The 26,640-nt window shown below is 42.5% G+C and overlaps 1 protein-coding gene across 1 annotated transcript; it reads right to left on the minus strand.

Moving 5' to 3' along the window:
• Nucleotides 1-1,687: 1,687 nt before the first annotated feature.
• On the minus strand, nucleotides 1,688-25,033 carry VXN (vexin). The gene is made up of 6 exons (XM_007066198.4): nucleotides 24,776-25,033; nucleotides 18,676-18,731; nucleotides 12,687-12,834; nucleotides 9,775-9,836; nucleotides 8,415-8,503; nucleotides 1,688-5,788 (listed from the first exon to the last, which is right to left on the minus strand). The coding sequence occupies exons 1-6, from the start codon at nucleotides 24,840-24,842 to the stop codon at nucleotides 5,602-5,604; spliced, it is 609 nt and encodes a 202-aa protein (XP_007066260.2). The 5' UTR covers nucleotides 24,843-25,033; the 3' UTR covers nucleotides 1,688-5,601.
• Between the last annotated feature and the right edge of the window lie 1,607 nt (nucleotides 25,034-26,640).

A 26,640-nucleotide genomic window follows, 5' to 3' on the forward strand; every position in this document is an offset into this window, starting at 1 on the left:
AAATGTTTGAGTTAAAAATTAACTTTCTGCATCTATTTGTCACTATTTCCCAAAACAGTGCTGTTTCTGTGAACACGCCGGTTATGACTACTCACTCACTAGAGTAGTCATAAAATGAACAGAAAAGGGAAAGATAGGCAGGCAAAGCAAATTTTAAGATTTTATTCAAGCTAATGCTTGTGGACAAAAATGTGGAGAGAAACTATATCGCTAGCAAAGCTGGGATGTTATTTCAGCAGTGAAATGCAAATAAGTTATGCAAATTTTCATGAGCAGTTGCCCATTTTCAAAATTAAATATTTTGAAGTAGTGATGAAAAACTAGGCCCCAGTTCCCTGAAAATGAAAAAAATATATTGACTTTCAATTGCTGGGCAAAATAGCACCATACATTTTTCTTCCTGCTTTATAATCTCCTGTATTAGTGCACCGAAGCCGATGTACTTGGGCGTTTTAACCTTTTTTCTGTATATTGTCCATCTGTAACGTATATTGGAAATTCATATGTTGTGCTGCACACATGCTGGTATTGTTAGCAAACTGAAAATTTATGTAGTTGACTGAATTCCTAGCAAAAGCCAAATGTCCTGGAAAAATTGAAACCTCTGGCCTGAATGATTCATTCAGAGAAAATTCCAGCTAAGTCATTCTAAATGTAGACACCGCCCATATTGTCCTAAGGCTCTGCTAATCTTTGAAGCACTGCTAATGAAAATAAGTTTTAACTGAAGCTGTCTGGGATAAAGGGAGCTAGTCTGAAAGATGGGGCAGGTCATGCTGAATTTACTCAGAAAGTCCAAGTTGCGAGATGATGTCAAAAAACAGAGGTTTTCATTCTCTCTGTTACATCCTAAAGCACCAATCCTGCAATCAAAGCCATTAGCATGGGACCCCCGTCTCCATAAGATATCCATACTGGTGGATCTGACTGTAGGATTGCGGCCACAGATTGTTTTGTGGTTCAGCACAGCTTGTTATGCTTTATTAAGGTTAAGGCACAGAACCAGGCATTCTACACTCTGCCATGGTCTTTGTGGGACACTGGGAAATCTTTGCCTTGGTTTTCCTCATATATTGAATAGAGAGGATAATACTTATTCACAAGGGCATTATGAGGCTAAATTAATTAATTTTTGTAAAGCACTTAGCACCCTTCATCCAGCAATCGTTAAGAACGGAATTATTATTTTTATTACTAAACAATGCCATTGTTCAAGTACATGGGGGCTACACCATCAAAGCCAGCCTTTTCCCTACAAAGGAAATACAAATCTGGGTCCTGTACTGTTAGCTGCTAATGCATCTAAAGCAGCAGTTCTCAAACTTCATTGCACTGTGACCTTCTTCTGACAACAAAATTAACTACATGACCCCAGGAGGGGGGAACCGAAGACCACTACCCTAGGCGGGGGGGGGGAAGGGGGTGCAAACCTGAAGCCCAAGAGCTTCTGCCGTGGGTGGGGGACATGTACCCTTACCCCTGGGCAGTGGGGCTTGGGCTGGGGCTTCAGACTTGCTAGGACCTAGAGCCAACACCAACCTTGGTGACACCATTAAAATGGGGTCACGACCTACTTCGGGGTTCCGACCCACAGTTTGAGAACCCCTGATCTAAGGTACCACAAGAATTGCCTATATTTTCCATGAAAGGTGTCCAATTTTTAAAAAATAATCAAGACCCACATGCTGCCATTTGCTACCTATTTGCTTTATTTTGTATGAAGAGGACATACTTTATTTCAATCAATAAAATAGATACTTGCTACGATACAAGAAATCACCACAGTACCTTCTGGAGTACAAATTAAATAATTTACACTGTTTGTCAGTCTCCCACTGTCACAGATTGCAGTTACAAATTAAAAGAGAACATAAATACAACACATTTCAGATACAGTGACTGTTAGGTAGAGCATGTATTCTCCCCCATCCCCCTCTTCGCATACTGTTTAAAGCTATTATTTAACAGAAACAAATGCTAAAAAATAGACCTTTCAATAGACACATGTTTGATGCCTTGGCCTAGGGGCTAACTTGATGGAGCTGTATGGATCAGGTTACCAGATATGCAAGCATCACAAGCATTAGCCCTCTCTGTTTCCCCACGTCCTGTTAGTCTATCATTACTAGTCAGGTGGTTTTTGTTGTTATGTTTGGATCAATCTAAAGAGACTAGATCAAAAAAAGGGAGCTCATAGACATAGATCCTGCAAATACGTATGCACATGCTTAACTTTATGCAGCCGAGTGGTCTTGTTGAGCTCTGTGAATACAATTAAGCATGTGTGTATTTGCTGGAGTGCGGCCTATGATAGTGCTTCCATGTGCACAGCTTAGGTCATTGTATGAAGTGGCGTGATGGGGAAATCATTGCAGAGCTGCTGGGGCCTTGTGGAAAAACTTGGGAAACAGTTCTAGTGGCAATAGTTCTGTTTCCAGAATAAGTTATCGTTGTTTCTCTTTCATCGTCTTTTATTTCTCAGGGTATTTGCTTTTTAATGGCTTGATCCTGTAAAGTGCTGAGCCCCCTCAACTCCCACTGAGGTCAACAGGATTGGAGGGTGATCATCTGATCAGTCCCTAGAAGAGTATAATCGTGTTAAAATATTAATTTGCTCCTGTTTTCTCTTCCTTAGCAGAAACCATCCTTATCTTTCTTTTAGACTGCAACCAAGTTTTGTCCCAGAGGATTTTGACTTCAGGTGGGTTATAATGCCCCAGGAGTATTGCAGTTTAGGTGTGCAGCACTCCCCGCGTACTAGATGCTTTATAGAGTGGATGTGCCTTTGCAGAATAAAACTTGTTTTCATACAAATCTCCTTAAGCCTAAGTGCTAATGGCACCCCCTGCTGTCTGAAAGATGTGGAGGGGAGATTGCACTCAGCTTTCCTGAGCTATTGGCAATAGCTCTGCTCCTCCACAGCCATGGCCCATGATTTAACTCCTGCACTGCCCCAAGTACAGGCATTAAGGGTATGGCTCAGAGGCTAGGGCCACTGCTACAATACTCCAGTGAGGATGCTCCTCTCTGGTTTACAGAACTTCTATAGCATAAACTGCTGTAGGTCTTTCTGTGAATAAGTTGCTCAGCAGCAATGTTCAGCCACAGACATCAGCACTGGAGACGTCTCCCTTCATTCAGCATCGGATGCCTTCTCCCATTGCACTGACTGGCAACCCATCCTTTTAACACCTGGCTACTATCCTATTTCAGCAAAAAACATGGGCAGAGTCTGGACCTTTTGAGGCAGGGCTACAGGCTCTCTTCACATCTTACATGGAGCATACAGAGAAATCTGCTTCTTTTCCATGTGGGGGATCCACTCTTCTGGACTGAGTCCATGTGTGGATCCTGGACCAGAGAGCATTTTGCTTTCAGTAAGAAAGAAAAAGCAAAGAGAAATGCAGGAAATATAATGACATATTAGGCTGAATTGTTTCTAAACAACGATTTTCAAAGTTTTCTAGAGCAATTCTGCACCTCTTTCTAAAGGACGCAGCCGTGACGAAGGCCAGGTGCACTGGATAGCAGAGGTACATTATGAAGGTCTAGTTTCTCACTGTTAAAGCTTGATATAAGATCCTGGAGAGGGATCTGTCTATCTGCTGAAAAGGAAACACCTCGATAGACCGTTTTTAACAAGCACTTTCAAGCTGCTTCATGTCTCTCACACAATCTTGTTAAAGACAATAGTTGTGATGGATTTGACTCGTTTGCTGATGGCTTAGTAACTTGACCTGTATATTGGTACCCTGTAGGTTGGATGGCCCTAAAAAGAATGGGGTGCTCTTACCACATTAGCTGAGGAGTGGGGTAGGGTGTGGTGGGGTGGGGTGGGGAAGAGATGCTAGCTCAGGGCAGAGAAGGGGAGTTGCACAGTCCCCTGCACCACCTTATTTTAGCCTCTGGCTGTAGGAGTCATTCAAAGATTTAAAAAACTGAGGACATTTTTCCTCTAACAAATGCACACGGGGATGTGTGTCTTTTCAGCTGTCACATTTCCTTTATTAGGAATAGTCTGATCACATATTGCTGGCATTCGACATCATCTTTTTATCACTTTCTGACTCTGAGACTCTAGGCTGCCTTGATCTTGCCTCACAAGAGATGCTTGTAGAAATGTTCTTTAAAGTGTAGAGTTATGAATACGTTCGTACAACTTTTTATTTAAAAGTAAGTTTTAGAGCATTAAGATTGAGATGCAAAAGCTCATCCTTGTAGGTGTTCATTTTGTTCAAAGGGTTGTGCGTGTCAGACAAATTCATGTTGGAGTCCTGCACTGGGACAAATTTAAATACCTTCCTTCTGGCAAATGAAGGACTTGATCCTGCAATAACCAACAGGAATATTAATGTGATTTAGGGCTGCAAGATTGGGCTCAGGATTTGTCATTCTTTCAATTTTTTCATATTTTCCTCTGGAAAAGAGGAAAGGGAACAAGGTCGGTAGCTCCTAAACTGAGAGAAATGCAGAGTCAGCAATTTTCCTCCATTTGCGCAATCCCATTAAAGTCATTAGCTAATAGCAGTGTTTCCAGCAACTGGTATGTGGACTGGCACTGGTTCCTGCGATCTCCTTGATGCAGTTTAGAAAGGCAGGAAGCCGGTCCCTGGTATCAAAAAGGGTGAGAAACACTGGCTTATAGGATCAGGCCTCTTGAGAGCAAACCTACTTTAGCGAGTAGTCCAGTTGTGCAATCTATACATCCTTTCTTGCCTCCTAGCGTCTCATGCACATGGTGAAATTTTCTGTAGCACAAGTTACATATTACAGTTATACCTAGCACTTGAGCAAGTTCTTCAGAACAAAGTGTCTGCATCTGACGTTCCATTGTTGGTACAGTTTGATCCGGACAGGAAATTTTAATAGACTGATCATTTGTCATGGATCAGAGTTTCAGTAAATGTGCACCTGGAAGTCACTCAGGCCCAGAGCCTCAAAGGTATTTGTAGGTGCCTAAATCCCATTGAAATCAGTGAGAGTTAAGTGCTTAAATAACCTCAGTTCTGTCTCTCCCTCCCTTTGTTTACTCCTGTCTCGTAAACATCAAAAGTGAATAAAAATGTATTGGGGCATGTCCATCAGCAAAGTGTACGTGATTTAAGGTTTGGTTTTTAACTCCTGTACCTCAGAGAAAATGACATTGGGGTGGGCCTGAATTCCGTGGTGGCAGTGGTACAAAATGAACAGCCGGACTTGGCTTTAATGGCACATTGTAGTTGATTTGAGGTCTCATAGGAATATACAAAGCTTGTTGTAGGCTTTTGTCTTTGTGAATCTAAGTTAATTAGGATAGAACAAGTACAATGGTGAATGAGTCAACAGTAGCTTTAGCATTAGCAAATCAAAGGTGGAATCTGTTACAACTGTACTGGTATCAGAAATATTCCAATAAAATATGGCTGTTGAATTAGCTCACATTCACCTTTTTTCTCCATTATCCTTCCATCTTTCCAGGATAGGCAAATGCCCTGAATAGCACAAGTAATGGTATGCCCTCAGATATTCATCAACAGAGTTACATTCATCCCTAGGGAAATCCTAAAGCATTCTGCCCTTGCTAAAGGAATATTCATCCTGCAATAGCAAAGCTGAGGCTTGTCAGTCAGCCTCAAAGGCACTGTTTGTTGCCCCCAGATATTCTGATTTCTTCTTGTGCTTCATCCACATTTTTCTCAGGATGCCAGGTGTTCCGCACAAGTTGTTGCCAGTCAAAGGTAAAGAGGCATCTGCTTCTGGGGCGAGGGTTAAGTCATGCTCAGTGTTCTTCCTCGAGTGCCTTTTATGGCTAGAGAACAAAGCAGGACACACAAAATGTTTCTCTCTTGTGGCCCTTTGCCAGGTTCATTCACATTTTCAATGACTAACTAAACAAGCTGAAATAACCTTGCTTTAACATAAGGAAAAGAGCTGCTTAAACTGGGATGTAATTAAATTTGTTATAAGTAGATCCCTCTTCCAGCCTCCCATTCTTTTGACTCTCTCCAACACTGACCCTCTGTGCCAAGTGAGCAAAATATGGATTAAATATAAATACAATTCAAATAGTGAAACTAACACTGCAAAACAGAGTGACAGCTGGACTGTATTTTGTGCAAACCTCACCTCTTCCTTTGACTCCTCTTTGACCTCATTGTTGTCATGTCTAGAGGCTTGATTCCACAAACCTCCCTGCTCATGACAGCAGTCCCAATGGGCTAGACTGAGCCTAGACGCAGCCCCGGCTAAGGGCCAGCACGTGACTGGTCTGCCCCACAATTCCTTTTCTCCCCTCTTGCTCCAGGAGAAGTGACTGCAGCTCTGGAAAAAGTGCAGTTTATTTTCCTCTCATGCGTGGCCTTCTGTTCAAATCAGCGAGAAGAGAGGCCCAGCCAAGGCTCTGCCCATTCCCTTCCCCCCTCTGCTTCCTCTTCATCCATTTATTTGCAAGGTGGAAGTATCCAGGGAGCAGGGGCTGTGCTCTGCACCTGACCCATAAGCAAGTTCTTGATAGGCTAATGCCTGGTGGGGCCTTTACCCCCCCATCTAGTCCAATTACTTCAGTTCTATCACTTCCTTGTTTGAATATTCATGTGAGAGTTGGGGTTGCAGGATCACATCCTACATTACGGCTCAATCCTAAAAACACTAATGGGTATAGTGTTCACCACGCCCCATTAAAGCCAATGGACTATGGGTAAGGCTATGTTTATGTCACGGAGGTCATGGAAATCACAGAATCCATGACTTCCAGAGACCTCTGTGACATTCTCTGTTTCAGCCCCAGGGGCTGCAGGATTCTGGAGCTGGCAGCCAATGGGGCCCTGGCAGAGTTTCAGCGACAGGCGACAGGGGCCCCCTACAAGGTTCCAGGGACAGGTGACAGACTCCTGAGGGGGCCCTCGGGATTCCAGCCATGGGCGACAGCCTTGCGCAGGGGAAGGGGAATGCCTTAGGCGAGCAGCTGGGGTGTCCCGTTTTCTCTTTGGGAAGTATGGTCACCCTGCAGCTCCCAGCTGTCGTGGGTGGAGGGGGGAACCCACAGCTTCCAGACACCACAGTGGCATGGGAAGCCATGCAGCAGCAAAAGTCACAGACAGGTCACCGCTTCCCTGAATTTTTGTTTATTGTCCATGACCTGTCCGTGACTTTTACTAAAAATAACCATGACAAAATCTTAGCCTTAACTATGGGTGTGCCTACGTTGGAGCTGGAGGTGTAATTTCCCGCTCAAGTAGACATACACACACTAGTTCTGATCAAGCTAGCTTGCTAAAAATTAAGAGTAGTCATAGCAATGTGTGGGATGGGAGGGGCTAACTGCGCTGAGTAAGATCCTGTCCAAGACTGTAGGTACATACTCAGGACAGCTAACCCCTCCCACCTATAGTTCCACCGTGGCTTCATTTCTATTTTTAGCACACTAGCTTGATCAGAGCTAGCACAGGTATGCCTATTCAAGCTCGAATTCACATCTCCAGCTCCAGTGTAGACAACTCCTAAGTCTGGTGGTAAGCAGGTAAGCACTAGGCCCAGTAGTGTTTGTGACATCCTTAGATTGTAAGATCTCTGCAGCAGGCACCATAGGCCAGATCCTCTGCTGATGTAAACTGGTGTAGCTCCATCTATTTTAGTGGAGATACACCAGAGGAGCAGGCCTCAGGTTTATAATTTGAGTGTAAAGTGCTATGACCTGTCTAAATAATGATGAGAATAAATATGGGCTGGTTGTTACTGCCTCCAGATACCAATGCATTTATCTGCATTAATCTCTGGTGTAACTCGATTGACAGATTAATTTACATGAGGCGTCCAATTGGCCCATAGGAGCCATTTTCTATTTAATATAATTATCTGTTTAGAAATATAAGGAAACTGCACTTTATAGTGCTTCAGTGCTTTGGGTTAAATTCTGCAGATGACTTCAGTCTGAAGTCATGTAATCAAGGGGTCTGAAGGATGTAATCAAGAGCAGAACTTGGGCCAGTATCTACATGTAATGACCCTGGCTATTCCTTTTACTTTCTAAGGGAGACCTTAGCTTGAGTAAATTGGACTCACGATGACACACTAGTTAGATGTTTATAAATAATTACTCAGACATCACTAACTTTTTTCTAATTAAGCAACAGAAATTAAATTGACATATGTCCAACACTTTAAATAGCCTTAAGATCTAAAATGCCTAGGTTAATAGTGCATAATCAAGAAAATAACACCTTAGGCAAATATTTTGGAAATTAATTACTCATCTACTATAGACCATTGAGGTTGATTACTCCAATCATGGGTAATTTGAAACTGACTTTTTGTATGTGTGTGTGAATTGATGACCTACAGTCTGGGCCACCTGCTGTTTTTCCTTACAGATAGAGCCTTGAAGCCCCAGGCAGAACTGCACTAGGAGTGGGTGGATGTATTGAAAGGGGACTTACACTTCTGCAGAAGCACTGTCCTGTGTAGCTGGCTCTGTGGCTGCAGCCCGTTTCACTGTGATATGGGTGACTGGGAATGCCGAAGGTTGCTAGGGAAGAAAAAGGTCATTAAGAAACTTTTACACATTTCTTTAATGAATGGGGACTGCAGGTTACTTGGGGACTTAAGGGGAAAGATTTTTAAAAATACCATAAATTGCTGAAAGGGAGAGCAAATTAAGGGCCTGATCACTGAACCCTTAACCACAAAATAATCCTTACTAATGTGAATAGTCACTTCAATGGAGGTGCTCTTGTGAGCAAGGATCACTCATGTGAACAAGGGTTGTGAGACTGACACCTAAAAAACCCAGTAGGTTTCACTGCTTTTTTGGTAAATCATTTCTTCAGTACTGAGGGGCAACTACTCACCTGCTATTAGTGGGTGCAACTCCATATTGGGCCCTGCCTGTGTCTGTAAAGTGGGTATAATGATCCTGACCTCCTTTGTGAAGCACCTGGAGACCTACTGATGAAAAGGGCTAGATAAGAGCGAGATATTATTACTAGTGCTACTTCAGGCTACAACTAGAATGGCTAGTTTTCCTGAGGGTGTTGGACTTAATTCACTGTGGTCACTATTACTTAGTGGCTCCACTTTTCTTGAACCAATTTATATGTGTCACATAGGATTAAACTGAGAAGACTAGACTTTCCTTCTTGTGTTTTCTAGGGTTGTTCCAAGAAGCAATCATTAAAAATGTCAGAAATTGCTTTTGCGAATCTAGTCCAATTTGACCAGTTTAAATGCAGGTAGGTGACGTGAATTTTGTATTGGGCGAAAAAGTAAATTCTCTATTCACTTTTTTCATACCATTCATGATTTTATAGATCTCTACCATATCTCTTTTCTAAGATGAACAGCTCAAATCTTTTTTAGTCTCTCCTCATATGGAAGTTGTTCCATAGCCTTGATCCTCTTTGTTTCCCTCCTCTGAACCTTTTCCAGTTCCACTATATCCTTTTTGAGATAGGGCGACCAGAACTGGACATAGTATGAATCCATGATATGCCCACACCGTGAATACAGTGCAATTATCATATTTTCTGTCTTATTTTTTATCCCTTACCTAATAGTTACTAACATAGTCTTAGCCTTTTTGACTGCTGCTGTGCTTTGAGCAGAAGTTTTTCAGCGAGCTATCCACAGTGACTCCAAGATCACTTTCTCTGGTTGTAACAGGCATTTTAGAACCCATTATATATCTAGTTAGGATTATTTTTTCCAGTGTGCATTAGTTTGCACTTATCAGCATAGAATTTCATCTACTAGTTAGAGCACATCACATACAGGTAGCTGGTCTTACTGAATTTTACTTACAGAAGATTTTCCATCCGACTGATTATCACAGGATTTTGATGACTCTTGTTCAGAAATTCCCACTGCAATGCATAATTAAGATGCTATTATTGGTAATTATTCTCCTGGACTTTATGTAATTAAAAGATTATGTGGAAAGATCCAGTAATTAGAGTTATAGTCCTATTGGATTTGACTATGGCCAATTGCAAAGATCTATATCACAAAAGGGCTCACTACCTTTTGTTATACAGGAATGGGAGAACTTGGAATTTTTTAAGTAGACTTGCAATGCGGTAGGGCAAAATCACTCAATCTCCCATTCTTTGGCTTTTGAAATGGTAACTTCAGCTATTAACATGGGACCAAGCCTTCAGGTCCTTACTCCATGCTTCATTGTGCATGGCCTTGTGTGGGAGCAAAAAAGGAAGCTGCAAAGAGCATCTCCCCCTACCTCCCTCAATTCAGGCATTTCCATACTTTTGAGAGCTTCACTTTGCTACCTTAATAATGTTCTTTTAACATTGTTTTTGTGTTTGTATTTTTCTAGATTTATTTTTAAAGCAAATAGTAAAAACAGAGATTCCATCATATTGCATCATATTGACCCCCATGTGGTTCATCAGCTGGGTTGGATCTCCTCCATTTGAGCTATGGCGCAACTGATAGCAGTAGTAGCTTGTCATCCTCTGTGTGGACCAGATCTAGGGGGGTATGAGAGTGCAGATATTTGTTGATAGCAGAGAAATGGTGAGACTCAGGAATCTTGAGTTCCATTCCAGGCTTTGGAGGGGAGTGTGTTATGGTGGACACAGACACTTCTGCCCATTTCCCACAAGCTTGTCCCGGTCTGCTCCATACCCTCCAACCTGCCCCTCTCCTAGTCCTGCCTCTTTTCCCATCCCTGACTCCAGTCTCATTCCCCTCACCTACCCAGTCCCAGTTTCCATTCCTCAGGCTTCTCATCCCAGTCCCACTCTCCCTGCCTGCCAATCCTAGTACCCCTCTCCTGGCTCCTTGTTTGATTTCTCCCTCACCCTCACCCCCACTGTCCCCCAGTCCTAGTCTCACTCCTCAGACTCCTCATCTAATCTGCGTCTCTGGCTCCTAGTCCCAGTCTCTTTGCCCAGCCACTCCCAATTCTTTCCCCACACTTCAGCTCCTTGTCAGATCTGGCTCATTCTCCCCTTTCACCCTTCATTGGTTCCTAGTCTGAGTCTCCTTGCCCAGTCAGTCACAGTTGATCTCCTCTTGAGCTACTCATCCTGTCTGTGTTTCCAAACCCCCAACCAACGGGCTCTCAGTTCCCCATCATTTGCCTCAGTGGCTCCCAGTTCCAGTGTCCTTGCCCAACCAGTCCCAGCCTCCCCTTTCCCCATAATTGGCTCCTAGTTCCTGCCTCCCCTCCCCACCCCCTCTCCAGCTCCTACTCTCCTTGCCCAGCCAATACCAGTCAGTTTCTCTCCATATTTAGTCCCAGTCTCCCCAGACTCCTTGTTCCAATCTATTCCTTTCCCTCCTTACTGGCCCAGCTTTTGTGTCTTCTTCATTCAAATCAGATGCCGGCTCCTTCAAACTGAGGCTCACTGAGACTATAGGAGAGAAAGGCTCCCTGCTACTAGTTTGAGTGTTTAGCCTCATCTGGGCCTGAAGCACCTGTTACAAGGAAAGTCCTTCTGAGCCTCAGTAGCTCTGGGCTGGAGCATGCTCAGTCACTGTGGGGATGGTCACAGTGCATGTGCACCCCTGTCAGGCTTGAGCAGGCTCAATGAAATCTAAGAAGTCTCTACTGATCATGTGTGAACTGTGTTTTTTCAAAGGCTTAGATCTTGGCCAAATTTGGGTGGATTGTCATGGGTGGGCTAAAGGCACTTTCATGACACAAAGGCCACCTCCCTGCCAAGTTTCATGACTGCTATAAAGCATAAGGGCACTTACAGCTGTACAAAAAAAGAGTTGCAAGAATTTTTTTAACATTGGCAAAAAAATGTATTCTCAGAAACAGCAGACCTGTTTTGTACTTCTGGAGGAATTCTGCGCCACTGCACATGCACAGAATTCATGTGCCGTGCAGATTTTTTTTCCGCAGAAAATACATTCTGCGAGAAAGGTACTGTGGTTATGCCTTTCACCCACCAGGGGCCATTGTGGCACCAGAACAGAGAGCAGCTGCTCATGGGCCAGCACCAGCTGTGGATAGGGAAGAGAAGAGGCTGCCTTCCTCACAGTACTCTGGTCATGGGGCCAGGTCAGGAGGCACAGGATATGGGGGGATGGACAGTGTGGGTCACATGGGGCTGGTAGGTGGTCACAGTATGGGGTTCAGAAGGTCTAGTTGGTGGGACAGATGGGTGGAAGCTGAGTGGGGGAGCAGGGCCACATGGGGTTGGCGGGAGAGGTACCAGAGTGGGGGTGCAGGGCCACATGGAGATGGGGGAAGGAGGTGCAGGGACATGTGAGGATGGGTGGAGGAGGGGTGGGTGAGTGGGGGTGCAAGGACACATGCTCCTCCATTATCCCTGACTCCCCAAAGCCTTTGCAGTGCTCTTGATTGGTGCGGGAAATACATTTCTGTATTGTAGCTTAAATTAACTATTACTCAGAGTTCTCTATTAATATGCCTAGTAAGGAATCTATTTGTCAAAAAACATTTTCTGAATCTTTTTTGTTGTCTGTATTGTTATAGACATAGCTGTTGATACGTATTTTGAAATAAATTACCAAAATAATACAAACTGGCATGTTTACATTGTGTTATTGTGAAAAATAAATATGCAGAATTTTGCAGAATTTTTCATTTTTTGGCACTGAATTTTTTTGAGATACCCATTTTAATGAAAACTTCATGAAACTAGAAGGCTGCAACATCAAATGATGTTCTGAGCAATCAGCACAGAGATGGCAGAGTAATGAAGTCAAAGCCGAGGACTTACTGTGCTTGGCGGGACAGAATCCTTCCTGTTCATTCTGCAAGTGGCCAAAGTTCTGCACCGCATCTTTGTACAGGACTTGGGTGAGATCACCTTGGCTTGGAAGCAAATCCTCTGTCCTGTAGGGCTGATAATCAGACACTGCTACCACCTACAGGAAAGAGACACAACTATCCAATTACAAACATCCTTAATTGGAGCTATGTATGAATGTAAGGCATTCAAGTCATCACATTGGAATCTCTATCATTGGTTCTGTTGCATTTAGTCCTTCAACCTATTTCCCCATAAATGAAAGAGGAATATTTTGATTTTGAAGTGTGAGCATGAGGAATGATAAACATGTTGGAAAATGACCTGCATTCTCTTTGCAGTTGCAATATGTATGTGCATCTTCCCGTATTTATCTCAAGGGCTAAAGTGAACATTTAAAAAGTGACAACCGATTTTGAAAACAGTGGTTTTTGGATGCCCAACTTGAAACACTGTGGATATAATTCTCCATAGTCTTGTACCTGGGGCAGTCTTCTTCCGGTTCATCTTGGTGGTGGGAGCATCCTCTCCACAGACTGCAGGGGTGTGCATGTGGCTGCTTGCTTTAGTGGCCCCTTGAAGAGCACAATGAGCTTGCTTTTGCTTGCAAGAGGTCAAAGGGGATCTCAAAAGCTGGGCTGCCACAAGAGGGGTGAAGGCACACACCACAAGCCTGCACTCTCCCTAGCCATAGTCGGACACATTAGCCATTGCACCACTGGCCCTTGCACCTTAGGTTCTCTCTGGGATGGCCACGCTGCCTATGTGAGGCAAAATGGTAGCATGAGGGGAGACCTTCGCACTCTCAGCTCTGCCTTCCTCTCTCAGAAGACCAGGAGAGAATGCAAGAAGAAAGGCATCAGCGGGCAAAGGAATAGGGAGGGTTTAAATTCTCATAGATTATTTCTCGGATTTCCCCCCTTACCCCGCATTTGGGGCTTCATCCTTCAACTTTGCTTCTGGTGCTCAGAGCCTCAGCTCTGTGGGGCACTCCTGGGTTCCGGGCTTCAGCCCCATGGGATGTGCTGGAGGTTGGGGTTCCGGGGTTCCCCCACGAGGCCCTGCAGAGCCCCTGAAACTGGTACTCTGCTTCCCCCAGGCATTTGAAAATATTTACCAGCCTCTTCCGGACAGCTCCAGCTGTATTTAAGCCCTGATTCCAAGGATGCCAATAGCCGTAGGCCTCTTTTTGCTGCTCAAGCAGTCACTACTGGCCCTCCTGTAGCTACTGCAATCTCCCAGTCCCCCTGTAGCAGCTACTCACACTCTGCAAACTCCCAAATGTGGTGCCCACATATTAAGTGGAGTTTGATGATAGGAGCACATTATCCACACTCTTGAGGATCTGCATCAGCTGTGACTAAGGTGCATGCAATCCAAGCTGTAACAAAACCCTGGATGGTTTGGAACCTGGTTATTGGAGGCCCATCACACACTGCCATAATTTGGTCAGCAGAGACACTCAGACTGCACCATCATCAATTGGATGAAGCTGCTGCTGGCAGGACATTCTCCATTCAGACCCTCAACTATGGGATTTTCCTTTCCTCCTTGCTCTGCCAGAGGCCAGATGTATTAATTTTAGGGCACTCTGCAAAGCCCATCTTTTCTTCCTGGCCCTGGGGACAGGGTAGGGAGTGGATTGCTCTCAACCTCGATGTATGACAGAGGATGTCATACCCTTTTGTTAGACTGGAGGAACTTCAGTTCCTTTGCTTTGATGTTGGCCTCGAGAGGGTGTCTTTGGTAAGTATGATGCTAGTTGTGAGGGCAAGAAAGAGTATGTGATAGGTTCTGATTTATGCAATTTATGACATGCAGGTGGATTGCTGCATCTGCACAGAGCCTCACTGACTTCAGGAAAGCTCTGTGTAGGCCCAGCGGTACACCTGTGCCTTGTAAATTTCAGGCTTCCATGTGTACCTGGGTAAGTGGTTTGTTTTCAACTCTGTGCTAATCGTAGGATGTATTTATTTAGCCCTGTTACCTATGTTTTTTAAGATTTCTAGTTATATTAGGGACAAGAAGCCTTCAGGCATGAGGAACCATAGCAATAAATTATAACATTTCTGTCACACTAACTCAAATGTAACAGCATAACCCTCTACTGAACATTCCCACATACACATACATTTGTTTGCTACATCTAACTAATAGCAATACATTTTCACAGTTCCTTATCTCCTAATGCGTAATTTCATCATGACTGGGACTACCCAACGTGTTACTATAAGAAGTCAAGACGTAGGTAGGCCAGGAAACCAAACCTGTTGCAGCCCAGTTTAGATCTAAACAAGATTTGACACTGGTTTAGGTCATCAGGAACATGTTGGGTAAATCACATAGATTATTTTGAAATCACTTTTCTTTGCTAGATGTAACAGTAAATCAAAAGCCATGTGGGTTTTGAAGTTATTCAGGTGAATTGCCAATTATCGTCAGAACCATCCACATCAAGCAGCATTACTAAGCTTCTCTCTAAATATTTGATTACTGTTTTTACTATGCTTTACTGGGTTACCCTGTTCCCATGCTCCTGAATTCAGAGGCCAGTTTTCACCGACTTCTGTTACTGAGTTCAACAACTGGTAGTTATGGTTTAACAGCAGTGAGGCAGTACATAGTGGTGCTGTCTCGTAGCGCCGGTGTTAAAATGAGCTTGGAACCAGTATGAAAAAATGGGCAAGGTAGGATTGAGGCGTGTCGCACAATAATGTGAGGGCTATAGCAACAACACACAAAAACACTCTTGGAATGAACAAACAGCATTCCCATTCCAAAGATCCAAGCAAACAAACAAAGGTGAAGCAATTAATTACATGACTTTGATTGTGATTTTGTAGCTTAGCCTCTAAAGAATTATGCAGTCAATGGAAAAATGCCATATTTTATGAGCTATGTTCTTGTCACTGGGCAGACTAGGTACTAATTTTAGCAGTGGAAGTGCTAGAGTGTACAGCAATATTTGCCACTTTTTTTGCCATGTAATCAAAAGTCAGTTTCAATCAAGACTATTTTTCGGTATTCAATCAAGATAATTCCAGTCAACATTTTGGGGGAGGAAGAAGGGAGAATGGGAGGAACAGATGAGGGGTGTCCTATAGTGAAAATGTAGGAAGGTCAAAAATGAGCATATTGAGGGAACATTTGAATTTTTAAATCATGAGTCTTTTTGTTAATTTCCATGATTGCCCTCTTGGAAAGGATTAATTTTAAAGTGACTGAGGTTACCTCACAAGGTCAGTCACATGAATGTATAAATCACTTAATACAACACTGGCATGCTCCAGTGCTGCTGCTATGAAAGAACCTGGCAGGTTTCCAGATTGCTTGCTATTTTTGCTCTTGTCTGGGATTAAATTTGTGCATCCACTCAGATTACCAGGGTAGAAGACCTCATGCCACCCAGGCAGAGCTACAATGCTAACAGTAGGCAGATGTACAAATGAAAAAAATATAACCACTCCTTTTCTTTGTATGGAAGAAAAAGTTGACCATCACAAATATCCTCAAAGGCTCGTATTTTCCAGCACGTGCAATGCTATTGGATGATTACACATTAGCTGCAGTCAGCTGCACTAAACTGAAGCATGGAAATCAACAACTACAAGGTTTGTGTGGTTAGTTAGTTATTTTTGAAAGCCCAGTTTATGTCCTTATTTTCAGTGCATAGACTATCCTTGTGCTGTGGTGCTCTGATTGTAAACATGGGATCATCAGCAATGACAAAAGAGGACAATCAAGAGGATTATTCTCTAGGAGTGGAAGAAAAAGAAACTATAAATATGTACAAGATTTCTTTTAAAAAGTGACAAGACAGGCACACGCAGCTCAAATTAAATGTTGCAGAAGTCACTGCCTAATAGTAGCAATAAAGGTATAATGAGATTATAATGATTATGCTAAAGGATAAAAATAGCAGAACAGGATTATGACTAGAGCTGGTTAAAAGTTTTCTGTCAGAAAATGCTGATTTGGTAAAATCAAAATGTTTTGCAGGAATGTCTTGATTTTGTCAAAAATTTCAACAGGCGATTACCTAAACATTTCATTTGAATCAGGTTTAAACTAATTTAGATGTATTTTGTTTTGACTTTAGCATTTCAACTTTAATATTGTATATTAGGCAAAACAATGAAGTTCAAATGAAATGGTAAAGTCCAAATGCAGTATGTCACAATATTTTGTTTCCTGAAAAATTCTGAGATTTCAATGTTTTTGTCCTGATTTAGGACAAAACCAAATTTTGAAATCTCTGAATTTCCCATGGAGTTGAGATTCCATTTTTCTGGCCATTTTAAATTATGATTTAGGATTGTAGGAATGATTGTTTGAGAATGTTTTTACTCATTCAAACACCGTGAGTGTAAACTTTCTGCTGGGACTGATCTTTTTGAGGTTCATGTTCCATTTAAGACCTTCCCATTAAGATCTATGGATGCAATGGGCTGACTGAGCAACCAAGAATAGGCACTGGGATTGGAAGGAATGTAGTGTGATGGTGTTTTCAGTCCATTGATAGGTATGTGACACAGCAGAAGTAGGGAGGATTCCTGAAGTAGAGAGTGGAGCCTGCTGACTCTGGAGCACAGAGTGAGAGAATAATCCAGAAGGGAGGGAGCAGCCGGGGAACTGGAGAAGAATGTCTGTGACAATGGAAGATGGTGGTGAGAGATTTCTATGTAGGGAGCTCTGCAGAAGAAACAGCTCTGTGGCAAGCACAAATACCTTCCAGACAAAGTCTCAAAGCTGATAAAGAGGGGTCTAGATAGAATGAGAGAAAGATAAGGCAGAACTGTCAAAGGAAGAGCAAGAAAGAAACACAATAAAGGGTCTTGGAGGGCACTATGACCTGGCTAGATGGATTTTGGCAGGGCAAGGGAGGGAAAAGGGGGCCCTAAGACAAGAAAGCCAGGCCCAAATAGCTGAGCCAGAGTATCCGAGCCTGCCAAATGGCCTTTCACAGGGGCTAAGTCTAACACTTATGTTATTTCCACTGCAGCAGTGCGGAGAAGATGCACTCAGGATTGGGGCCCACAGGAGCTGTACAGACACATAAGTAAACACAGTCCCTGCTGTGAAGAACTTACAGGCTAATTAAGGGAAAGCTGCAACAAATGAGTGTAATAAACAGTAGGAGGGAAAGGAGAAGTGAGGATGAGGACAGGATCACACATCTGCACAAGCTCACTATTTAAGCTTTTGAAAAGTTAAAAAGTTTAATAACTAACTGCTCGGACTCCTTTGGGTTCACTTGTTAGCTCTCCTTCACGCCCACACAAGGGAGTCAAAAGGTATAAGGAACCCCACTACTTCCTTGCATGGGCTATCCGGATTGCTGGAGCTTTTGTGTGTGTGCGTGTGTGGTGGGAGAGGAGGGAGGATCAACTGCTGTCAGACTGTTGCTCTCTTTAGCAGCTGGGTGAGGAGTGAGGTAATCAGGAGTGGGGGAGCGGGCACAGCCTTCGCTCCAACCCCTAATGCATAAGTCAATGCTCTCAGTGCACAAGCTAATGGTCCAGAACTGGCACAGAGGGAAAAACAAGCTGTGCTAGCAAAAAGGACTGGCACAGATTGCATCACCCTGGATCAAGGGGAAAGTACCAGACTGTAAGTCTCAGAGGGAGTCACAGGCTGGTTCCTGAGGTGAACTACCCTCCCAGCTCCTTCAGACAATCATTTTCTGACAAGATATTAAGTCATTAATTTTGTTATAATGTTTTAAATTAATTTTGAATAATTTTGCTTGAAAAACAAATCTTTTTGAAGAGTTCAAAAAACCTTTTTCTAAATACCTGCAATTTTCCAGAAATGTGCTAAAAGTTTTCCCCAGCTCCAGACACCATTTCAGTTCTATGCTCTCCATGCCCTGACCTGGAAAGGTCTGCTTTCCCATTTATGAGATTTTCAAGGAGAAGTTAAGTCAACTTGAATACAAAAAAATGGATATTTTTCTTACTCTCTTTGTTCGGATGTGTTGTGTGCTTTTGGCTTTTCTTCTAGCTGGACTACATGCTGCAAAGAGAAGGAAAGAAACACAATCAGAGTGCAATAGTGGCTGACACGAGAGATGACAGCTTCAGACATGGATGTATATTATAAATTATTTAGGATTTGATTAGCAATAGAAACTGGAAAATCTCAGGTTGGTGTAATTTTGTTATGAGATCATCAAAAAGGCAAGCACAATTTATTTGAAATGTCATTACCAGCTCTGATGCTGTGTCTTTGTAACACCAACAGACCCCGGACGTTGGCGGGCAGGATCAAACCTGGGGCCTCTGGAGCTTAGTGCATGAGCTACAAGCCATATGACTCTTAGTGAAAGCTGGAGAGCAGGCTCATTACTCTCTCTCTCTAAGTGGTCTCAGAGCCACTAGATGGGACAGAACACCACACCCAGGAGGTGTGTGGGTTACACCTTCACTCTGCTTACAATAGTGTGCAGTGCTAGGATAAGTTTCTTGTTCCACTGAAAGAACCATGGAGTATCAGGCATAGCTGGCAACATAGGAATTGTGTTTTGATGGCTGTAGCTGGCAGCACCACTCACAATATTTGTGATTGTCTTGAAACGCCATGTAATTACATGAGATTCTTGGCTTTCCTTTAAAAAAATGTAAATTTCTAGCTCTTGTAATTCAGGAGAGAAGCTGGAAAAAAATGTGGCCACAATGCAGCCAAAAGACTCAAAAACTAGAAGATAAATAAAAAGAACCCAAAAGGTGGCATTAGTAATATCTCATGTAACTATTTTTAAGCCAATGTCATGATTTTTTTAAATTGGGATTGGCAAGGCTGTAGCAGTGATGTTAGGTGAAATATGCACTTGAAAATAGTTCGTGCACATTCCTTTTACTCATGAAACTTAGGAAGCAGATGCAAAGGCTCTATAGTAGTAGATGGAGCTTCTAACTAAGTCTCCAAATGAAGCTGATTTTCTTCAAGGAGGAAACGGGGTAATGTGGCTCTCAAAATCTACAATGCTTTTACTTGCATCAAATGCCACCCAGGGGAAGACCTTCAATTCAAGTGACCTCTGCAGAGGAAACACAACCTCTTGCTTTCTTCTAATTGGGAAATAAAAGCAAGAGGGGACATTGCCTGAAAAAAACCATCCCTCTCAGATTTTAGGATCACTGTGTAGCTGCCATATTGTGAAGTTCTCATTCATTAGAGCTGTGTGAATAGTGCCTTTCAAACTTCACCTGGTTTCATTACCCAACTGACACAGCCCAAGCTAAAGACATTTTTGGAGAGGGCCTAGGCCCAGACTCAAGTAAACATGGGCCAGTTTATAGTTTTATATGGAGATGAGAGGTAGGTTTGAACGGTGGACTTCAGAGCCAGGTAATCTAGCTGTGCTGATGGAACATATTTGTGACACACTGTACCTCAGAATGACGCCTGGTAACCCCCATATTCATCATTCATATATGGTTGTGATATTTTGTACAAAGCATGCCATGTAAGGTATCATATGAAAAGTCATGATCTGCTGAAACCCACTGTTCTGTCCAAATATGTCTATCATTAGTGTGTATAAAGTTATGAGATTGTGCTGTATGGTTGTTACTGAAACATGTTGTAAGTTTGATAGTGGCATGCAAAGGCTCCCTGCCCAGATGGGTGTTGACCACCCATTAATCAACTCAACTATCCAAGCACCACACAATGGGAACTGCTTGATTACTGTGACTTGGGGGTTGCTTGATCACTGTGACTCACAAAGTCCACCAGGACATGCCTGGGCTAGTGTCTGCCAGGCACATGGGCCAAGGGTATAAAACAAGGGACAGTAGCATCATGTCTTAGCCTTTCTCTTCCCGCACCTATGCTGGACACATCCGGGATGCCAAGAAGACAAAGATCATCAGAGAAGACTGGTCCAGACTTCAGGGGGAAGTCTGTGCATTAAGGACGGTAACATCCAGGGGGTGAGAACATTGCTTGATCTAAATACTGCCTAGTGTAATAAGGTTTAAGATTTAGATTGTGCACTTATTTTTATTTTCTTTGGTAACATCTCTGTGCTTTTATGCCTACCACTTATAATCACTTAAAATCTATCTTTCTATAGTTAATAAACCTATTTTATATTTACCTAAAACAGTGTATTTTGCTTGAAGTGCTAGGGAATTCTCAGCTCAGTTACAAAGGCTTGTGTGTGTCCTCTCCACATTGAAGGAGGGATGGGCTGGGTTATAAACTTACACTGGTCAGGCTTCTGACCAGGGCAGAATGGTACAGCTCAGGGGTGAAAAGTCAGGGAGCTGGGGGGAATTGGCTGATGCCTTTCTGCTTGTGATTCATGAGAGGCTTTGGGTGTTTTCATGCAATCTAGCTGGGTGTGGGGCTCCACCTGCTGTTGTGCTGAGTGATAACAGCTCCCGGGGGGGTTTGCTGCTTGTCACTAGCAAAGCATTGTGAAAGCCCAGGCGGTACCTCCGTTCCAGGTTGTACCCCAGGGATCCCATCACAATATTAATGACTTTTTATGAAGCTATGAAGATATATACATTATTGCCCCTTTGGCTTGAGCAGTTAACTACTATTCTGGGTCTAGCTGTATTGTTTCTGTTCGGAGAGAAAACTGATAGTACGAGAGCGATTTCTTTGGTGCAATCCCTTTTATTTGCAAAAAACATAGACAAATCCTGTTTCCCTGAACACAGTGGAAACAAGGAACAGCAGGCAGTGTCCTTGCTTACAATTCTAAGCCTGCCTGTTCAGCCAGCACTCTGTCCAAAAGAAACTCTCTTTCTTGGCTTCCTCTTGGAGCCATGCTACCCCATGCTTCTCTCACTGCTGCTTGCTTCTGCCACTGATGCACAAACCTGCAATCCAGTCAATGCCCTTGTGTTTTTGCCATCCATTCCCAGAGAAACCCCTCTTATTCTCCCTGAGTTATTTTGTACTCAGGAGTTCCACGTGGCCAGTGCTGTGGGTAGTGGCTTCTATACTTTCAGCTATACTAGTGCGTAAAGGAGCTCAATTGCTTCTTCCATTTAGGCAGAATGGAAGGCAGCTAGCATACCCATCTGCTTCAATTAGGGCTTTGCTTGCCCATAGATCAACGACGTGCTTGCTGGTAGCCACCAACACCCTCCAGCACAACAGTATATTTAAGCTGAATAACTGTGTGGTCTTGTGTTTCCTCTCCCCATCCCCTTCTTGTTACTTGTTGCCTTTCTTTGTATCTTTAAAGCTAGATTGTAAATTCCCTGGGGCAGATTTGGCCCCGGTCTTACTCCTTGTGCTGTAAAGTGCCTAGCACACATTTGAGTGCTGTGCAGTAATTAGGAATAATTAATCATTTCTACATCATTCAGACGTGCAGGATTTGGTGTTCTGGTTCAGGCCCATTACAGAGACAGGTGGCAGGTTGCAGCTGCGAAGTTCAGATCCAGATCTTAATCCAGATCCAAACTTTGAGACTGGGGGAGTCATAGGATTATACGAGCCTGCAAGATTCGGCGAGTTAACTCCCTGTCAAGATGCAGAATTTGTTGTGTCTAAGCTGTCCAAGACAGATGGCGATCCAGCCTCCTTTTGAAAACCTCAAATGAAGGAGCTTCCACAACCTCCCTAGGCAGTCTGTTCCATTGTCCAACTGTTTTTACAGTTAGGAAGTTTTTCCTAAACTTTAATCTAAATCTGTTTTGCTGTAGTTTGAGGAGGTTTTGGGGTCAGCATTTCTGTTCCGGCTTAAACTCTGGTCAAAACCAAATGAAGCCTGCAGTTTTGGATGGTTTGTTGCAAAATCAGGTGTAACTCTTAATCTCCAGTTGAGTTTTGCTTTGAGTTCTTGGGATCATTCAAATTCAAGGGTTACCAACACAAATTAACATTTGTAAGGCACTTTGAAGATGTGTTAACTCTAGGTATTATAATTTGACTAATGAATCATTTAATGCAATGATTCTGGCTCTCTCTATACTACTATGAAGTACCGTTAATATTGGACGCTCATCTCCCATTAATAATACTTTGCTCTTACATAGAGTTTTTCATCCAATAGTCTGAAAGGGCTTTGCAGAGATGAATGTGTCTGACCATGCAGAGTTTACAGAGAGGGAAACCAAGGCATAGTGAAGTTAAGATCAAAGCTTTCAAACTTGAGTGCCTAATGTTGGGCACCTAGATTCATATTTAGGCCCTTAAATAAGTGGCCTAATTTTAGAGGTGCAGAGGACCTGCAGCTGCCACAGAAAATCAGGCCACTATTTAGATGTCTTAATATGGATTTAGGTGTCTAACTTTAGCAACCCAAGTTCAAAAATTTTGGCCTGTATTATGTTTCCATGGTTATACAGCAAGACAGCAGCAAAGGCAGGACCCTGACTTCCAGGTCCACGCTCTAAACTCTAGACAATACTGCCTCACTATAACACATGGTGCTTGCTCACTTGACTCACCACACTGAGAATGTACCCCCAGGTAAGAAATAGTTACAGGTAAGTATACAGTGCTCAGCTGCAGGAGGGGGCTGTATAAGCATCAGTTAAAATAATACACATGCCATTAAGCGGTTATGGCTCCAGTTTTGCCAAGTTCATGAAGTGGGAAGGAATTCATAGGCATCCCTACAACCTTTTGCCTGGTGAGGTTTATATTTGAAAACAGTGCAAGAGGGGGACAAAACCAACTGAACAGAGTGGAGGGGATTTTCCAAAAATGATATAAATAAGCTATGACTCGTTTTTGAGCCCAGAGGTGTCCAATGAAATGAACAAACAAAAAACCCCACACGCAAGCCTAGATTTCACTGGGTAAGTGATGACTAAATTCACTGATGCCTTACAAACAAAACATTTAATTAAAGATGGGGGCAGAAAAGTTTAACTGATAGAAAAATTACCCATGTCTCTCAGGGCAGTTAACCTATTTAATGTTTTACTGAACAGTGCAGGGTAGTGTTGAGTTTCCATATTTCTCTAATTTGGGGAAATATTTTGTTATTTGAATTATGTTGCTGATGCCCAGATACTCCATGGTGAGTGCCTGATAAACATGTGTAATGATGATAACCTTGCACATTTCAGCTTATTTGTGAACCACTGGCCAAATCATTGTGTGTGTTCTGCCAATGTAAGCAGCAATCAGCCTGCATGAGCTGAGGAAAGGAACTGCATGAAAGGGAAGTCACAGCACTGGCAAACATGCAGCTACTTGAATAGCCATTGAAGTATGAGTGAATCATGAAGCTAGACATTAGTGACCTACTTGCACAGGAATACGACAGCAGTGAAAATGGCAGAGAGACCATTGTGAACGTATTTTTCTTGACGGGATATAAATTCTAGCAGAAACATGCTTCTGTAATTTGCCTGCTAAAAGGATGTTTATGTGAATGATTCACAGAATTTAACAGATGAAAACAGTTACAATGCTGGCCACATCAGTGCGTCTATTCATGTTGTGGAAATAAGCAGCAGAGTGCCTACGTTTACAGCTTGCAAGTGCAGATTAGATCTGTCCCCCTTCCCCACCCCAAAAATAGTTTTTCATGCTTTTATCTGGCTTCTTTTGGTATAAGCAGTTACTGAGTTTAAACTATGTTGTTCAATCAAATGGATACTGTGTTTTGTCTGTTATTTATTCTTCAAATCACCAGATGTAATTCATGTTAATACACATTCATTCCTAGGACATGATTTTGGAAATGTTCCCCTTATTGATCCAGCAGACACTTGCTCAATATATAGCCAGTTCCGGTGAGCGAATAATTCTTCATGGAATTACATTGTCATTTTCTATGTCATAAATCAGCCCTACTGTTTTGAGCTATGCCTTATTGATCACCTATTCAGAATATAAAAAAAATTACATGGCATCAAGAACATTCATCTCACATTTTTTCCTGTGGAAATATTTCACGTCGACATTGTCCAGGCATCTGCATCCATTAGCTTCCGAGCAACTAGAGAACACAGAAGTGCAAGTACAATACAGTAGAACAAAGAGATGAGTTTATCACTTGAAAGGATTTCTCTACTGGTAAAACATTTTAGATAAACGACAGCACTGTCTGTTACTCTGCTTTAACATGTACTCACATTTGGATGAAATCACAGTGGTGAAAACTTCTAAATTTTCATCGCTGCAGCTGTAAATCTGGTGCATTTTTCACCTCTCTCTTCTGACTGCCTATCGGCTTCATGCAACTGCTCTGAACTTCTGGTAAATAGGTTTCACTAATCCAATCTGGCTCTGTGATCATTGTCCAGGTCTACAAAAGACAGACTGATGCTGTGATCTCATCTCATTCCATATTCTTAATTGCAACATTTTCTACTACCATCTGTCTTTCTATGAATTCTATTAATGCAAAGATTTAATTTAGCTGTTACTTAAGCCTTTGCCACATTTTATTTTGTGTGTCCTTCCTCCTATACAGTTTGCCAAAGCCTCAGGAATAAAAGTGGTTAGTAATGTAAGCAAGTTGGGGCTGTTTTGTACAGCTGGTGAATTATCAAATTGGATATCTGCTCTTTGCAAAGCTACTGCTAGGCATTCTTTTTATGATTTTTCTTAGGTTTAATGTTATATATTCTTTTACATTTTTAAGTCTCTCCATATAATGGGAATCCGGTAGTTGACACATGTAGTAAGAAAAGTATGTGGTACTTCAAAGTTTCTATAATTGCATATGTACAGACGATAGTGCCTAGATCCTTGGTATCTTGACCAAAATTTTCAAACATGGGTGCCAACAGTTGGGAACCTAAATCTATATTTAGGCACCTTAACAAATGTCTAATTTCCAAAGGTGCTGAGCCTGCATTGAAATAGAAAGAAGTTGTGGCTCTTTGACAGCTCTGAAAAATTTTTGGGTGTGTAAATTCAGATTTAGGCACCTATAGTTGAAAATTTTGGCCCTAGATACTACATGTGATGGGTGTATTAGAAATGCCTTGGATAGATTTACTAGAGCACTCACATAACTCGTGTAATAGTTACCCCTGATTACTGTGCTTCTATTATATCAGTCCATTGGGAGGCACATTCACTACCAGCATGCAAATGTAATTGACACAGAAGTTAAGCTAGCCCTCCGCTAGAATAGTTAACAATCCATTATTGTATACGGAGCTCTTCCTAAGCTTGAAAACTTCTCTCTCTCACCAACAGAATTGGTCCAATAAAATATATTACCTTGCCCACCTAGTCTAACATCCATTATTGACATCCCCAGATGACAGGTGCTAGAGAAATACTGGCTGTCACTGTCATTTTAATGCAATCTTTTTTCTTTAACCCCCCCGCAATATTTAACCAGTTATAATCCTGGACCAGGAACATTTTCAGCTTTAGGGGTTTCATAAGAGGACGAAGAACAAGCTGGCATCACTTGTTACCTTCCAGGGCAGTTTCCTGCTGTTTCAGGGAAGCAAAGCTATTAGGCAATCCATTGTTACAGAAAATGCTGGAGTGTTTAAAATGATCAGCGGGATGGCAATATAATCAACCAAAAGTTCAATTAGTTTTTGATTTATTGTGCCACATGTTCTGCTTGTATGACTGATGTCATTAACATCAGGCTCGGCTGGCGTGTTCATCTGTCTCTGCCTGGCTCTCTCCGAACAGGGACACACTCAACAGATGGGGAATTTCACGGCCACAAATGGAATTGTTTATCTTTCTATTGTTCTTGTGTCAAGCAATCAAACCAAATCCGTTACCCACCAATCAAAAGATCAGCGCACCATCCTTTCAGCCGCAGAGGAGGTTATGCAGTGGGGATTTAAAGCTTTTTAAAAGGATAGAAAAATAAGCAAGCCGAACACTGAACTGTAGACAAAAATGGAAAGCAAGAACAAATTTAGCCTTTTTTTAACCTGCAGATTTTAGGAGGCTTAGGAGAGGAGATGCTTCCAGGTTTTAGCCATTAAATGTTTTTCTAATTTGGAAATATACTTGA

The sequence above is a fragment of the Chelonia mydas genome, chromosome 2 (genome assembly GCF_015237465.2).
Source record: "Chelonia mydas isolate rCheMyd1 chromosome 2, rCheMyd1.pri.v2, whole genome shotgun sequence".
In the NCBI taxonomy this organism is placed as follows: Eukaryota; Metazoa; Chordata; order Testudines; family Cheloniidae; genus Chelonia; species Chelonia mydas.

Excerpts from the sequence above, each read along its gene's own strand:
- VXN (XM_007066198.4), bottom strand. The coding sequence starts at position 24,842 with ATGCACCAGATTTACAGCTGCAGCGATGAAAATTTAGAAGTTTTCACC. Across the intron at positions 18,732-24,775 it reads CACTGTGATTTCATCCAAAT|CATGTAGTCCAGCTAGAAGA; the intron begins GTGAGTACATGT and ends TTCTCTTTGCAG. Across the intron at positions 9,837-12,686 it reads ATTCTGTCCCGCCAAGCACA|TGGGAATTTCTGAACAAGAG; the intron begins GTAAGTCCTCGG and ends TATGCATTGCAG.